Here is a 16,629-nt window from a genome sequence, read left to right as displayed (position 1 = left end):
AGAGAGAGAGAGAGAGAGAGAGAGAGAGAGAGAGAGAGAGAGAGAGAGAGACTGAGATCCAACCACCCCAGTGGCCCTGTTCCCAGCATATCTTACAGAGTGTAGCGTGTCCCCTGTGGAGTTGAACACACACAAACACGCACACACATACACATGTACACAAAACTGCAGGCAGGAGCTCCTCCTCCGACCACCTCGGGCCCAGCCCTCAGACTGGGGGGCAGGGGGAGGTGGTGGTGGGGAAGTTGGGTAGATTGTGCTGTAAGACTGTGAGGGTCAAGTGACTAAACAACGCCGAGTCAATGTGTCCAAGTGGTGAATGGGGGCAACGCGTGCTGCTTTACTCACAAATAAGAAAGGGGTCCCTGGGAGAGGCTGCTCATTGCGGGACCAGAGGGCCCTCTGTGCCCAAGCCACCTGGGGGATTTCTACATGAAACTCCTGTCCCAGCCACAGCAGAACCTCTGATCTGAATTCTGAGTTTCAAATAATCTCCTGGGCTCTGATGAGAAATGTTATTTCCTTGACGGACAGCAGCAACTGGCAATTGAGTTGCCCAACCATCTAGTCCAGTAATTACAGCAGAAATGACAGCATCATTGATTTAAACCAAACCATAGCTTGGTCCTTAGAGCAGAGCTTGAACTGTGTAAGAAGGGTTCATTTCTGGATAGAAAGAGAATAACCAGGTAATCAGCCCTTACCTGCACCTCTCACACACCAAATTTCAGGCAAATCAAGTCAGTTTTATGCTTTTATCCCAATAACTAAAATCCTTATATTCTAGGAACTGGAGACCCCCACAATTAGGGCATTTTGAAATCCTAAACCACTACTTTTCTCTCAGGATTACCTTTTCGCCCCTCCACCAAAATAAACACTTAAAAAGTAAGCCAATGAAAATTCTTCTTCTTTTTGGTAGAAATTTACTTATCACTTGAGATACCTGGAGACATCTTGGGATGTCACAAGGGAGGTGAGGAGTACTTCCGTGGGGACCAATTTGCACAACGCTGAAGAAAGGGTCAGTTTTCAACAAAACAGTGCCCAACAACTGTGATTCAGAAACAGGGGTAATAGGCAAAGATGGTAGATTGTGCCCAGGCCTCCATCTCCTGTGCTACATGAAGGGGCAAGCAACAGATTCTTATATCTTTGTTTAGCCAGGAAGAGAATATCGCTCCCTCCCACTGGGAACTGGGATCCAGGCAGCTGCAGGGAAAATGATGGAAGCAGGAAGGAGCGACATCTCAAAAACAAAACAGAGTTCCTTGATCGCTTGTTGACCAAAGGTACTTCTCGGAGGAGGACAGAAACAAAGGGCCCCGGAGGAGGGACTTCCCTTGATGGCTGTCCGCATTGTTTCCATTACTATTCCATTTCCTGCAGGTCCTGAGGAGGCAACAACTGGTTGGTTCACAATTCCCACCAAAGGCTTGGGAAGGGGAGCAGAAAGCAGAGTTTGGGAAGCCACGAATTCTTGCCAAAGCTGAAGAGCATGGGCTGTGTCTGTGAGGTCTTTGAAGTCCTTGAAAAGGAGCCCAAGAAGCCCAACGAGGTTGTCTGAGATCCAGGAAGTGCTGGGAGTACTGTCAGGATGTCTCTTATCCTCAGGGGACACCTAGCGTTTTTCTAGTTCCAGAAAGTGCGTGGGAGCTGCTCACTGTCAGTGTAGGAGGAGATGGAGATTATGGAGGGAGACAGGTAGAAAAAGTCCTCTCTTATCAGGCACTGGCCCCCTTCCCTTCTGGGGACAGCCGACAGGGAGGAGCTTGAGGTCTGACTGGGGTGGGGGTTCTAAAGTCAGCAGGAAAGGAGGCTATGCAGTTACCATGGCAGACTCAGGCGAGGGCCTCTCTCCCACACTAACTGAGCTCCACGAATAAATAACATTAATTAAATAAAGGAGGCTAAGAAGAGCAGGCAGAGGCACGGTCTGCCAGATTCTCACCCTCTCACACACACGCGCGCACACACACACGTGCACACACACACACACACACACACACCGAGCGGCAGATGAGATGATGGCGGGCTGGCTGCCCCATCCCAGGACTCTGTCCGATGGGCAGCCTGGCCGAAGGGTGTCACTCATGGTCCAGCACTGTTGCAGGGCGCAGAGCAGCAGAGGCCAGGGAGGCATGTGTGGTGGAGGGTGGAGGCCGCTGAGGACTCTGGCACCTACAGGGGTGGGGGTGGGGAAAAGTGGGTGAAAGGGGAGGTTGGGAAAGTGCAGGAAACAGAAGAGTGAGGACTTTCCTTTGCCCGGCTCCTGTTGCTATGGGAACTCCTCCCCCACCCTCCCTCTATGCCCTGTGGGTATGTCCATGCAGCTTCCCTGCCTCTATCCCAAACCACTGCCCACTCTGTCATGGTGGTACTGACCAGGATCTGGACTTCCGGACTTTAGACGTGGAAGGTCTTTCCAGAAAGCTGTCCAACCGCATGAGCCTCTCCATGTGTAGTGCACGGGGATCTTGTTCTTGGTCGTGAGAGAATTCCATCTCGAAGACAGCTGGAGGGGACACATCCAACTCCAAGAACATTATGTTTTCAGCCTGTGGTAAGAGTATCACGCCAGATATGAGCAGATATCACGCCTGATGACTACCTTTTGGCATTCAGTGCGTATTAGGTGTAGCAAGAGGGGTGAGGCAGGAGGAGGAAGCAGAGGCTGTGAACTGTAGTCTCCCTTGGGCTCTCCCTCCCCTCCCCCCTTCCACTCTCCAGCTTCTTACCCTGTATCTGGGGTGGGACCCCATTGCCATGGCAACCCGAGCATATTGGCTGATAGGCCTCTTGTAGCCCACTGCAGATGTTGGCCGCTTCTTCATTTGGCTGTTATTACTGTAGGGAAGAAGCTATATCAGAATGTATTTCCATCAAACACAAAGGGGAAATGATACTATGAGGAATTAAGTATCATTTAGGTAGACAGGAGGCCCTGCATACTGCACGTCCTGGAACTTTCTTCTCTTTGCTGTAATACAAGCTGACAACTAAAACTAGCATAACACAAGGAGGCACATATTTCTTCACTCTTGTTGCTTCAAATTTTTTTTTTTCCCTACAGTAAAAAGGGTTGACTGAGGGCAGGAATGAGAAAGAGGAAATTCAATCTTATTTTAGCTATCAGATTCATATACTGGTTTCATATACTACACAAACCCACTGATGATTAGTGGTTCTCCTTTTCATTTTCCTTCATAGGAGTTAGCACAACAAAATGACTAAAAGCTCAAGGTTGCAATGCCAGGGTCCCAAAAGAGACAAAACAATCTTGAAAAAGTACAAAGTTAGAGGACTCACATTTCCCAGTTTGAAAACTTATTATAAAGCTATAGTAATCAAGGCTGTATGGTACTGGCATAAAGATAGACATATAGATCAATGGAATAGAATTGAGAGTCTAGAAATGAATTTTCATATTTACCATAATTGATTTTTCCATAAGAGCACCAAGACCATTTAATGCAGAAAAAAGAGTCTCTTCAACAAATGGCACCTTCCACCATACTTAAAAATTAACTCAAAAGGGATCACAGCCTTAAATGTAAGAGCTAACACTATAAAACTCTTAAAATAAAACATAGGAGTAAGTCTTCTTGATCTTAGATTATGCATTGGTTTCTTAGCTATGATATCAAAAGCTCAAGCAACAAAGGAAAAAAATAAATAGTATTTTATCAAAGCTGAAAACTTTTGTGCTTCAAAGGACATCATAAAGAAAGTAAAAGACAATCTACAAAATGGCAGAAAACATTTGCAAATCATATATCTGATAAGGGACTTTTATCCAGAATATATAAATAAATCTTACAAATCAACAATAAAAAAACACAAACCCAATTTAAAAACGGACAAAGGATGGGAATAGCTGTTACTTCAAAAAAGATATACAAGTGGCCAGTAAGCACATTAGAAGATGCTCCACATTATTAGTCATTAGAGAAATGCAAATCAAAACTACAATGACATACTACTTCACACCCACTAAAATGACCATAATCAAAGAAGACAGGCAATAACATGTTGCTGAGAATGCAGACAAATTAGAACCATCATACATTGTTGGTGAGAATGTAAAATGGTGCAGCTGCTTTGGAAAACAGTTTGGCAGTTCCTCAAAATGTTAAATACAGAGTTACCACGTAACCCAGTACTTCCTCTACTAGGCATATATTCAAGAGAATTGAAAACATATCCTCATACAAAAACTTGTACATGAATATTCACAGCAGCATTATTCCTAACAGCTAAAATGTAGAAATAACAGAAATGCCCATCAACTGATGAATGGATGAACAAAATCTGACATATCATAGAGTGGAACATTATTCATCAATAAAAGGAGTGAATTACTGATACACGCTATAACACAGATGGAGCTTGCAAATGTTTTGCTAAGTGGAAGAAGCCAGACACAAAGGACCACATATTGTATGATTCCATTTATATGAAATGTCCATAATAAGCACATAGAGACAGAAAGTATACTGGTGGCTGCCTAGGGCTGGGGGCATTGGGGAGAATGGGGAGTGACTGCTAATGGGGATGGGATTTCCTTTTGGGATGATGACAATGTTCTGGAATTAGATCGTGGTGATGGTTGTACAAGTCTGTGAATATGTTAAAATCCACTGAACTGTACACTTTAAAGTGATAAGGTTTATGACATGCGAGCTATGCCAACACAGCTGTTATGCATGTTTTTATATTTACTTATATATATGGGTATTCATAAACAATATATACGGTATTTGTAGGCTTATTTCTAATTTTTTAACTGTATGGTATAAGTACTGCATTTTTTTGTGGTTAACAAACATGTTTTTTAGATTTATCCATGCAGCTCTAGGTGAAAGTGTATCTATATAGGTTTCAATACAGCAACACATACCTATATACACATTATATACATATACAAATGCGTATATATTCTCTTGTTGATGGATGTCTAGGTTGATTCCTTCCCCCGTCCTCTTAAACACAGTGTTGTTGTGAACATTTCTGTACAGGTACCTTCAAGGACATATTCAACAGTGTCCCTGGGAATGGAATGGTTGCCCGGGAATAGAATGGCTGCATTGCAGGGTATGTGCATTTCAACTTTACTAGATATTGCCAAATTGCTTTTCAAAGTGGTTATACCTATGAAAGTTTCCACAGCCCTACTGTATCCTAGCCAACTCATGGTATATCAGACCTTTTACTTTCAGCAATTTGATTAGTGTGATTGTTACTTTTATTATTCAAAACAAACAAAGATACGAAAGAAAGCAAGAAAGTTATTTCCATTAAAAACAAGACAAAAACAGATTTTGGAGTTAGACAGGCCCGGTTTGAATGCTGGCTCCGCCTCTGAAAGCTCTGGGACCTGGGAAGTGGCTTTGTATCTCTGCGCCTCGGCTGGCTCAGCCCTGTCCTCCGGATCGGCTGAGATGAAAGCAGGCAGACATTGCACAGAGCACCATACACTGCCAGGGCGTCACACACGGCCGCTGAGATGATTCTTCATTCTCAATGCCACTTGGTAATTTCAAGCAGGGATACAAATGAGCAATGAAAGAAGCCAAAAGGCAGACAAAAGACAGAAGAGGAGATGAAAGAGGCCGAGTAATTCAGATAGGACGTTCTGTCCTTGAAGAGCAGAGCGAGCAGTGCAGGAGCCAACAGGACAGTGCCTGCCTTCTGCAGCAGAGAGTAGTAAGAATGCTCATGTGATTCATTTCATCAAGGGTAAAAAAGAGTGCAGGGCCCCACTTGGGGTCCCTGCTGACTCCTCTTTATAGATGGAAGTAAATAAGGATGATCTGTAGAAAGAAGCCCTAGCTCAATCGCCCTGCTGTGGTGGGACCTCGGAGGCTGTTCTTGTGGAGAGGGCGGCATCAGTGACACCTCTGAGGGAAGTGGGAAAATCAGTAAAATAATAACTTATTATTTAGAAGGTGAACCTACACATCCAATTTGAACTTCACAATCACCTCCTGAGATGTAGACAGGGCAGACACCATGATGCCTTTGTGCCCAAGGTCAGGCAATTAGGAAGAGATTAGGAAGAGAACCTTTCCAGATACTCTTTGTACGATGCTGTCCTGTCTCTCAGGAGTACACATGAAACTGGGGCCGAAACAGGCCTTGAAGGCTGCAGGCTCTGGGACCAGGATGGAAGGACAGGGCTGGGAGAGCAGAGCAATGGATGAGTGAATTGGCAGTCTGACCCAATAAAGATGCCAGGGCTATTCTGGGTGGCATGCGGGAAGAAGGGGCTGGGTGAAGGGGAGTCTGTAATTGGGACACCAAACTCCCTGTCTACTCCCTCTTCTGCCTCGGGCCTACTTTCCACGACTGATCCCTCCATAGTAAGCCGGCTGTGGCCGACAGCCCAGAGCAGAGGCCTGGCTCTGCATGCACCACCCTCCCAGCAGAGGCCTGTGCCAACAGTCAGCATGTGCTTAGTGGACCCTAAGAGTTCTCTTGGAGTCTCCCTCCAAATGCTTACTATCATAGCACTATTTTTCTTCCTTAATATTAAAAAGTCACCTCCTGGCTCCATCTCAGGGGCTGAGCCCCATTCTCATGACCAGACCAGCTCTGTCTGATCACCCCCTTTCCTCTCCTGTTCTGAAAACAGGCATCCAGCAGCAAAGGGTGTGTTTTCCTCCCAGGTCCTTCACAGGTATCCGCCACAGCGAATCTGACTTTTCTCCATGATCTGGTCCCTCCGTCTCCGCAGGTCAGCCGTCCACCTTGCAGCATTTGCTTGTATGCTGGAGCTCACTCTCCACATCCCTGCGCACTGCCCAACACCCTGCCTGGGAAGGCTGCCGCATCTCCCTACTCTGGCTTTTTCACTTCCAACAGGCCTGAAAAGACGTCTAGGTATGCAATCCAGAGCTGAGAACGTTCTCGCTGAGGTAAACTCTGCCTCTGTAACAAAACCAGTTTAACTTCCCATCCTGATTCTATTTGGAGCAAGGAATGCTTTCTCTTTAAACTTGGAGGTAACCTAAATAAAAAATTAAGAGGTGAAACAGAAACAACCAAACTGCCCTTCTATGGCACTTCGAAGGGACGAAGACGGACTGGTTTCTTGGGCATTCCTGTAACTGTAATATTGGCTTATTAGTATGATTGCAACCATTTCTTTTTCTTTTTTTTTAATTTTTATTGAGGAATTGGGGGAAGAGGAACAGACAAGTTGCTGTCTTTTTGTTCTTCAGTCTAGTTGTGGAGGACGTTGCTTCACTGGCCCAAGTTGGCACCATGATTGCGCTCTTCCCAGGCAAGGCAGATTAGTCGCCGGCTTCTGGACGGCCGCTCACAGAGGCTTAAGGGCCACTCACGCTGGCTGCTGGCTACACACAGTAGCCCATGGCAACCCACTGCAGCAGGGGCTGCAGCCTATGCCGTCGCCGTTGCTTCACGGCAACCCAGCTCCAGGTTGAGCTGTTGTTCAGCATCTTAGCTGTAGAGGGCAGCGTCACTGGCCCTCATATGGGGGATCCAAACGGGGGCGCTCTGGCATCCCAAGCCAGTTCCCAACCAACGTGCCATTTGGCTGGCCCTCAAAGACTTTTTTTTTTTTTTTAGCTGAGTCATCCTGCCCCCTTTTGGCAGCTCAGCGGCAACTCAGCTCGGGCTGGACTCGAACCGCTGTTGCTCAGAGCTCAAACCCTTGAGCGAGCTCTTAACCAACTGAGCCACTCGGCCGGCCCTCCCTCAAAGACTTTTAAAACAGGAAAGCTGAGGGCCGGCCGGCCGAGTGGCTCAGTTGATTATGAGCTCGCTCAGGAGTTTGAGCTCTGAGCAACAGCGATTGCAAACATTTCTTGATCATCTCCTCTGTGCCAGGGACTGGCTTGGAGCCTCACATACATTACCTTACTTCAAACTCAACAATCCTACAGGGTACATTTATTATCCCAATTTTACAGATGAAGAAACTGGGGTTCAGAGAGGTTAAAAAAAACCCTTTTCAAGGCCACAAGTAAGAGGCAGAGCAGGGCTAGAGTTCAGAATGCTCTAAGTCCAAAGTCCAGCCTTTTTGTACCATGCCATGATGACTTTGAAAAGAATCTAGGGTGGCAGGTTGCACAGGCCAATGGGCGAAAGCTACAAATAGAATTTTGTGAACTGTATGTAAACCATGGGCTACAGACATTGCCAAATATCCAATCCTTAGAGGGTAATTTTGTATAAACACAATTAAAAATAAAGTCTCTTATGAGAAATTAAAAATAAAAGGCCATACTTGTAAAAATAGTTATTGCAGAGCTGGTTGCAAAAATGTTTTTTTCAAAGTAATGTTAAGACAAAATTGTTCGTGATTATGGAAGTCATCTCACCTGAAGTTATTGTGTATCAACTAGCGGCCACACAGAGAATATGGAGAAAAAAGAAAAAGGGATAGATTTCCAAAATAAGTTGATATGGGCATGTTTCAAGAGCTGCCTGACAATAACCCCTTGTTTTAGAGACAGGTCGGAGAAGAGTGTGTGACAGGGGCAGATGCTTGTTGCTAGAGTAGGAGCAGGAAAAGTGTTTTTCCAACAAAAGCCTTCCAAAGGGACAGCATGACTTCAGGTAATTTTTTTCCAACAATGCTTTCATCCTCTCCCTTTGAGCAGCCTTCAGTATTCTCACCCCCGGAATACCACAGGCCAAAGTAAAGCAAAATATTCTACACTTGAATGGAGCAAATGAGACAATGCCTTGATTAGTTAAATATGCTTTGGGAAGAAAAAGAGGTTTTCAGCCCTGATGAAGTTATGTTACAAATAGTGGGACCCAATGCCGAAGGAAGCACCTTCCTTCCAGCGAGGCAGCTTTATCCATAGGTCAGATGCCAAAGCTCCCTGAAAATGGGGGAAGTTTCGTTCAAGGACCTCCCACACTCAGCCCTCCCCTGTGAAATGAGGGGTGTGGGGCAGATGATCTCAGAGATCAGAGCCAGTGGCTCTTGCACCAGCTCTCTATGCTGAGTCAGAATCACAATGGGGATTCCAATTATGAGGGAATTGTTTTTACTTTATTTTAACCACCAAATGCTGCATAAGAAAAGGGGAACAGGGGAGATTAAAATTTTTTGTTTCATATAAAAACTTCCTATGTCTATTTTTACTTTTCTTTTGTATTTTTTTGTGACTTTTAAGATTCTGAGATAAATATTTATTGCAGTTATCAGACGCAGTGAAATGGACAGTGACATTAAAAAAATTTATAGTAATAATTCAGAATTGCATGTAGCTGATTACTTAGTATTTATTAATAGCTCTGAAGTTAATTTATTGGAGTTTATTCTTAGAGAAATCTATAATTTTATATCATTTGTATTTAAGTACAGTAGAGAACACTGATATGTCATAATTGCCTTAATATCTTTTACTCTTACCCAGATGTATTTTGTTACTTTCTGTACAAAATATATACTCTGTATAGATTCTGTATAAAATAGCATGGTTAAGTTGTAATATACTTAGCCACAATTTTGAAAAACTTGTAAACATACAGAGGGTGCCAAAAAAATTTTGGGCCGGCCGAGTGGCTCGTTGGTTAAGTGTTAGCTTGGGAGCATGAGCTCTGAGCAGCAGGACCTCCGGTTCGGATCCCACATGGGCCAGTGACGCTGCCCCCTCTACAATTAAGATGGTGAACAACAGCTTGACCTGGAGCTGGGCTGCCGTGAGTGTGGGCTGCACTGGGGCTGCAGTGGGCTGCCGTAAGCTATCGTGAATGACCGGCAGCCAGTATGAGCGGCTGGCAGTCGGTGTGACTTTCCATAAACCACCATGAGTGGCTGTCCAGTCACCGGCGACTGATCTGCCTCACCCAGGAAGAGCGCAATGATAATACCAACATGGGCAGTGAAGTGATGTCCTCCACAACTAGACTGAAGAACCAAAGGACAGCAACTTGTCTGTTCCCCTTCCCCAATTCCCCACGCTGTTCCCTCCCACAATTCCCCAATAAAATCTGTTTTAAAAAAATGTATACACATTTTAAGAAAAGAAAAAACTGTATTAAAATTGTAATATTCAATCTATACCAATAACAAAAGATGAATACAAGTCATGTGTATACATTTTTGTGGCACCCCCCCGTATTTATATCTTTACATTTTTAATCTAAAATGTTTAGAGGCCGGCCGAGTGGTTCAGTTGGTTAAGAGCTCGCTCAAGTGTGTGAGCTCTGAGCAACAGCGGTTTGATGCCCGGCCCGAGCTGAGTTGCCGCTGAGCTGCCAACAGGTGGCAGGATGGCTCAGCTAAAAAAAAAAAAAAAGTTTAGGAAACACAATCCTATTGGGATCCAGTTAGAAGTGCTGCTAACATAAACCCACAAATGCAGTTTGGAGAGGAATTCTATGCATACTGAAGTCAACCACGTATGTTTGCCAGGCATGAGTCTTCTCCAAGATTTATAGGAAAGAAAACACTGAAGTGTAAGCTAAAGCAAGAAGCAAGAATCAGAGTTTTCTGGTTTTCCTATGGCAAAGAAAACACTGACTCTTTCTCTCTTTGTCTTATTTTCGTCCAGCAAGAAGGATGATGGGGGAATCGTGAGAGAGGAAAGGGGGAAAGAGCATCACAGACAACTAGCTCTATTGTATCCAGCCCAGAACTGTTGCCAGAGGGTTTTGTGAGACACACAAAAGAGCACAAATTCACCTTCCATGCAGAAGGGAGGGACAAAAGGGACAATGGGCTGGAAAAGGTAACAGGTAAACAGTAAACAAAGATGCCTATCTATATTTTGGAGGGCTTATTTTTTAAAAGTTATTACTGGTATCTATTCTAAAAATTACTTAAAGTGTGCTATTTTAAAATAGCTGTTTTAATTTTTAAAACCTGTTAATGGTTTTCCAGTGTATATAACTATTTTATTTCTACAAAAAAAGGGATGTTTTAAAAGGTTATTTAGTTCAATAGTTACTTGAGTTATTTAAAAGGAAGAAAGTAAACTTAAAAAAAATAAAACCCAGAAATAAAGAATAGAAATTTATAATCGTTAAGCAGAAAGCTCAGCTTCAGGCAAAGCACCCTCCATGCTTTCAAGTCTGGATTGTGTGTTTGAGGTGGTCAAGTAAAAATTGCACGGGCAATGTTCTGAGAAATGAATAAACTCCTCTGAAGTCTGAAACTACAAAACTCAAATCAAGATCCCTTCTAAACTCCAGATTAAAGGAGACTAAAGAGGCATCACAAATACAACGCATCATCTTGGGGGGTGGGGGTGGGACTGCCATATAGGACATTATTGGGATAACTGGCTAAAATTGAATATTGCCTATATAATAACATTGTATAATATTATAATACATAAAATATAATAATATAAAATTTCCTGAATTTGATCATTGTACTGTGGTTATGAAAGAGAATGCCCTCATTCTTAGGAAATACAGGTAATGGGTTAGGATGTCTGCAATTTAATCTTAAACGGTTGGGGGAGTGGGGAATTAATACAGCAAGAGGAGGCAAAATATTAATTGGTGAATTTTGGTGAAGGGCATATAGGAATTCTTTGAATTATTCTTCAAATTCTTATTTTTCAAAATAAAAAGTTAAAAAACACATGCCTTCTCAGATCCTCTCTTATCTCATCTCTATCCAGTGTAAAGAAATTCCTCCACCTGCAAACTTTCAACTCAGGAACTTTTCTATGTGTAAAACAACCAATCAGACAGAGAAGAAGCTTTACCAGCAGAGGGCACTGGACTGACTTCCTTGTTGAAAGCCTCGCCAGGAAGCTTTGGGGAAAAGCAAGTTAAATCTTCGGATGCACCCAAGACCCTTTAAATCAGACTCTCTGGAGCCCAACTACAGGTGATTCCAGCTGCGTTCAGGGTAGAGAATCTCTGCACTAGATGCCATACTTCTGGGGGTCTCTACCTAGATTGGAAGGGTAGACTTTAAGTCCCAAGTGACACCATTGAAGTCTTCCATTCATGAACTTGCCACTTACAAACTTGTGTGGTGTCACCTTGGGTAGGACCAGCCTTTCATAAAGTAGCCAGATGAAGAATGCATCTGATGCTCGTGTGAGAAGCTGTAGACCTACACAGCTGGCTTCCAGCCCCAGCTTTGGGGTGACTCCTGCCTTACCTTGGCATTAATATTCCTACGATAAAGGGAGCAAAGAATCTTCGGTGTCTGGCCTCCTACACACCTCTGTATACAGATTTTCCATTAAGGGACCGTGGTCTAGCTGTGAGGCAGTCACTCTATTGGGTTTGACTATCCAGTCTTGTTCTCTAGAGCCACCAGCAGAGGGAGCTGCACACCCAGCCAATGGGCCCAAGCTACCTAAGGGCGAGGATGTGGAAACAGGTGGAAATGCTGAATCACCGAGCTGAGTGAGGTTATAAAGACTGGGTCACACCTCTGTCACTTCCTGATCTGGTGACTTCTCTGTATTCCCCACTAGACTGTGAGCTTTGACCATGTCTGATTTACCTTCTGTCTTGCAGAGTGCCCCCCAGTGGGCAGATAAATAGTAACTCTTGTTGCTGTTCTTGGCACCAGACAAATGAATACTCTCTGGCCAAATGTTAGCATTCACTGGGGTTACCAAGAGGCTGAGTTCCTCTTCCTCCCCTCCGTAGGCCCCTCATGGGGAATTTTCTACATCCCAGGACACTGAGAACGCCCTTCTTATCAGAACACCTTTCCTTTACAGAGACCCCCTCCATTAGGCCCTGAGAAATCCATCCTCCATCTGTATCCTCCCCACCTTTCCCCAATCCATAAAAACATCTGTCTCCCCAAAGGGCCCTGGTCATCCCCAACCTGGTGGGCTTGCAAGGCCCTAGGCCCAGACGAATGGGCGAGAGACTCACACTCCAGCGGGCACGAGAGGCTGGAATTTCCACTGCTCCTCCTCACAGTCCAGGAAAAGCCGGTTCATGATCTTGTTCTTCTCCTCTGGGGGGATGAAGTTCTCGATAATTAGGTACCTGTGAGCAGGAATAAGGTAGAGAAGGGGAATTGGGGAGTAAGAGACCACACATGTATATGAAGGTTGAAGAGTCAGAAGCAAGCTACAAAGAGGCAGAGGGAACACAGGTGGGGAAACCAAAATTTGGGGGAGGGGATCCCTATAGAAATAATAGACCTTGAAAATCACTTCTAATGCAAAGAGTGTAGGCTCAGAGCTGTAGGGGTTCCTTTTGGCCAGCACCCAGCATGCACTTCGGGGAGTAGGGGCGGGGGCGGGTAGTTTCATCAAATGCAGGCTGAGGAGGGAAGGAGAAGAAACTCCAGAACTTGGGCCTCTTCCTCATCCTTCAGACACGTTCTACTACTTAGACACATGCACTCATGGGTGAGTAGGCAGTTGGAACGAGGCCTTCAGGAAGGGGCAGAGCCTGTCAGGGAGAAGCTTGGGGACAGAGGGATGGCTGTGATGACCAGGAATGGGAAGAGAGGCCTACTTGAGCTTGAGTTCCCGGGTCTGCTCGTTCTGCGCCTCCTCCAGGTCCTGCCGCACACGGATGTACTCGTCATGCTGGTCCTGGATCTCCGCCTTCACCGCCTGCAGCTTGGCGTAGAGCTGGGTGGGGACGGGTGCAGCTCAGAGGCTGCACAGCAAGGCCGGGAGGCTCTGGCACCCAGCTTGGGCCCCAACGACTGCAGGCTCAGGGTCCACCAGCTCAGCACAGGATGAGGCCAGGGTCTGGTCTGAAGTTCCCTTCTGCTGCCCGACCGAGAATCAGGACAGGATATCCCTCCTACACTGTGGCCTGTTACCTGCTCTCTCTCAGCTGATGACAGCATCGTGGAATGTTCAAACTGGAAGGGACCCGAGGGACCCTTTTGGTCCAACACCTCTTTTTATAGAAGAAGAAACTCAGGCATAGGCTTGATCAAGGTCATACAACTATTATATATAGTTAATAGAAGAGCGAGAAGCAGGACCCAAGTGCAGGACTGCTGGTCCAGGGCTCAGGGAGAACAGGGGGCCTAAACCAGTATGGAAGGTAACCCACCCCACTCCTACCTCTCCAGGGGCCTCTCAGAAGTAGGTGTGTGGAGGGCAGCACCGACCCTGCTGTCCCACTGCTAACCCACTGAGAAGTGTGTACCTGGAAACTGCCATTATGGCCGAGCCTCTGCTTGGCCCGCTCTGTGTGTGTGTGTGTGTGTGTGTGTGTGTGTGTGAGATGGGGGTGGTGGAGTGGCCTACATCAGCAACTCTAAGAGCTCTCCAGGATCTTCCCAGAATCCAGGCTGGAACTTGCTACTTCCTGCCCTTGACCCTCATCTCATGTACACACGTTTCTTTAGCCATGGACTTTGCAGGGTCCTGGTGGCCAGATACTCTCATCCTTTCACATGTCCTCAAGGACCCTGTGTTCCTCCCTGGAGCTCCCCAAGGCTCAGGCTCCCTCACCACTCCCCTGGCCCTGCTCTAGCCCCAGCTATCCAAACTGCGACTCTCTGGTGACACCGTAAAGGGGAAAGTTGCCCAGGACCATGGGACAACCTTGGAGACTGAAGTGACAGTGTTCCCAGGCTATCAGGCCCAGCCTGGCCCAGGAGAAAAGGCTCTATTCCACCCCAACACTCCTTGCCTTCCCCACTCCTCACCACAGCAGCCCAAGCAGTGTAACTGGGGTTCAGTAGTTCAAGTAAAGTGGGGAAGAGGCACTAAAGCACACACACCCCTTGGGCAGGTGACTGCCTTGAGCAGAGGCTGCGGGACCTCACACCTTGACCCCATCCTGCTGTGGCATCTCACCTTTTTGAGTTTCTTGGTTTTGACCTCCACCTCCTGCTGCAGGGACGTGTAGGTGCCCCGGAGCTCCATGGTCTCCTCATCTCGGAGCATCATCTCCTGCTGCATTTCCCGCTCACGGCGTTTCTAGGCCAAGGCAGGACACAGGCGCTCAGAGCACAGCACGTAAAGAGGAGGCCAAGGGGTCTCGGGGACAGGCTCACTCTGTCTACCATGGGGCCTGGCTTCACTGTGGCCCCAGCTACCAGGAGGGAGAAGGGAGCGTCCCATGGCCTACGTCCACTGCTCCCACCCCATCCTCAGTGGAGCCTCTCTGAACCTTTGCCAGGCATTGCCCATGTGGATGGAGACCCCAGCCCTAACCACTGGTGCATTCCAGAGGTGTCGACACATATACGATAGATGTACATTGTACTGGCTTCCCAACTGCCCTCCCCACCTCCCCACCATGGACTATTACAGTTGACTGGTCAGACCAACCAATTGTGGTTCTTGATGACTCAGAACATAGTCATACAGTTGGCAAAGAACTCGCACCCTTGTGGAAGGCCCCGGAGTTAGTACTAGGTGCCTCGTGGAAGTTGACATTGTGGAGAGCCACCATTGTCTCTTGCCCACCACTAGTAGTGCCCCTGCCAGAGGCAGGCCCTGGGCTGGTGGACCCATGGGATCCAGCACTAGTGCAGGGATCCTGAGTACATGATGGCATGATCTCAAGGCCACGCGCCTCCAGGGACCCAATGCCCCAGGCCTACCTGCTCAGCAATCTCCTGCCTCTTCAGTTCCAACATCTTTTGTTGCTCATTAGTGTGATCCATGATGTTCCGGCCCCCAATGAGCAGCTTGCTCTCCATGGCCTGGGGACACAGAGGGGTTTAGACGCAGGCTTTTCAGAGGGCCACAGGAACCCCAGGTGGAGAGGTTTTACTTCCCTGCTGTCTGTGGTCCTTCTAGGAGGAGACACAAGATGTGTCCCAGATGGGGCCTTGTGGCTCTCAACAAGGGTGAGTTTCCTCCTCCAGCCTCTTGGGCCCCAGCACAAGGCTCCCATTGTTGGCAGGACCATTAGGTGAAAAGAAGAGAGGGAGTCCCTCAGGGAATGTAGGGCACCTGATCTGTTTGTTTTGAATCCAGATGGAAGGTGGTTTGCCATGCCTGGGAGGGTGTGTGGGGGGTGCAGGCGGCCACCTAACCCTGGCAGTGAACACCCAGCTAGTGTTCGGGGAGGGGAAGGCAGAAGAAACAGTCATTGGGCAGCCCAGCCTTTAGCTAATGGCTCCTGGCTCAGGAAGAGGGTGCTCCACACTGGCAACAGAAAAAGAGTCTAAACAGGCTGACATGGAAAACAGAAGAAAAGCCCAAGGGGTGAGACTGCCACACTAAGGGGCATATGGGGCCCCAGAAGCACATGAGCTGTGGATATGGCCAGAAACAATCCTGCTTTCTACCCACTAACTGCAAAGCCTCGGCCAAGTCACCCCGCTCAGCTCTCCCACCTACAATAGGGCGACCGCCTATGGTCTCGGACGACTAGCCAACATTTGCTGAGCACTGTCTGCTGGGGGCTGAACTAAGCCCGTCACAGACCTTATCTCCATCCTCACCCTAAGAGAGAGGCACTATGACTTTCTCCAGTTAACAAATGAAGAACTTGAGAGTAGCTAGCCTAAGATCATGCAGCCAGTTAACAAAGAGGTGGCATTTGAACCCACCACTGCTAGTCTTACTGTGTGAAAGCCCCTAGCCAAGTGCTTGGCATAGACTTTCCATAGGTACCTGTTGAATCTGAGGCTTAAATAATAACAGGTTTGTATAAGCTGTGTACATTGGGACGAAATAAAATGCACGTTCACTATTGCTAATCAGAGGGTGCTGCCCAGGGCACCCCAGC

At 46.7% G+C, this 16,629-nt stretch overlaps 1 protein-coding gene across 2 annotated transcripts in view; it reads right to left on the bottom strand.

The window, feature by feature from the left end:
* Positions 1-6: 6 nt before the first annotated feature.
* KIF3C (kinesin family member 3C) overlaps positions 7-16,629 on the bottom strand; it is a 33,820-nt gene continuing 17,197 nt past the window's right edge. The window contains exons 3-9 of one of the 2 annotated variants that reach the window (XM_019643642.1): positions 15,494-15,595; positions 14,742-14,864; positions 13,435-13,553; positions 12,841-12,957; positions 2,739-2,847; positions 2,386-2,558; positions 7-2,181 (exon numbers count right to left, since the gene is read on the bottom strand). In XM_019643642.1, the coding sequence (XP_019499187.1) occupies positions 2,088-2,181; positions 2,386-2,558; positions 2,739-2,847; positions 12,841-12,957; positions 13,435-13,553; positions 14,742-14,864; positions 15,494-15,595 (837 nt within the window). In that variant the 3' untranslated portion in view covers positions 7-2,087. The remainder of the gene's footprint in view (positions 2,182-2,385; positions 2,559-2,738; positions 2,848-12,840; positions 12,958-13,434; positions 13,554-14,741; positions 14,865-15,493; positions 15,596-16,629) is intronic. The other variant, XM_019643562.1, reaches the window with a different exon arrangement.

Source organism: Hipposideros armiger, unplaced genomic scaffold (assembly GCF_001890085.2).
Source record: "Hipposideros armiger isolate ML-2016 unplaced genomic scaffold, ASM189008v1 scaffold_0, whole genome shotgun sequence".
In the NCBI taxonomy this organism is placed as follows: Eukaryota; Metazoa; Chordata; class Mammalia; order Chiroptera; family Hipposideridae; genus Hipposideros; species Hipposideros armiger.
Note: the sequence above shows the minus strand (reverse complement) of the source record. Positions and strands in the feature narration are given on the sequence as shown.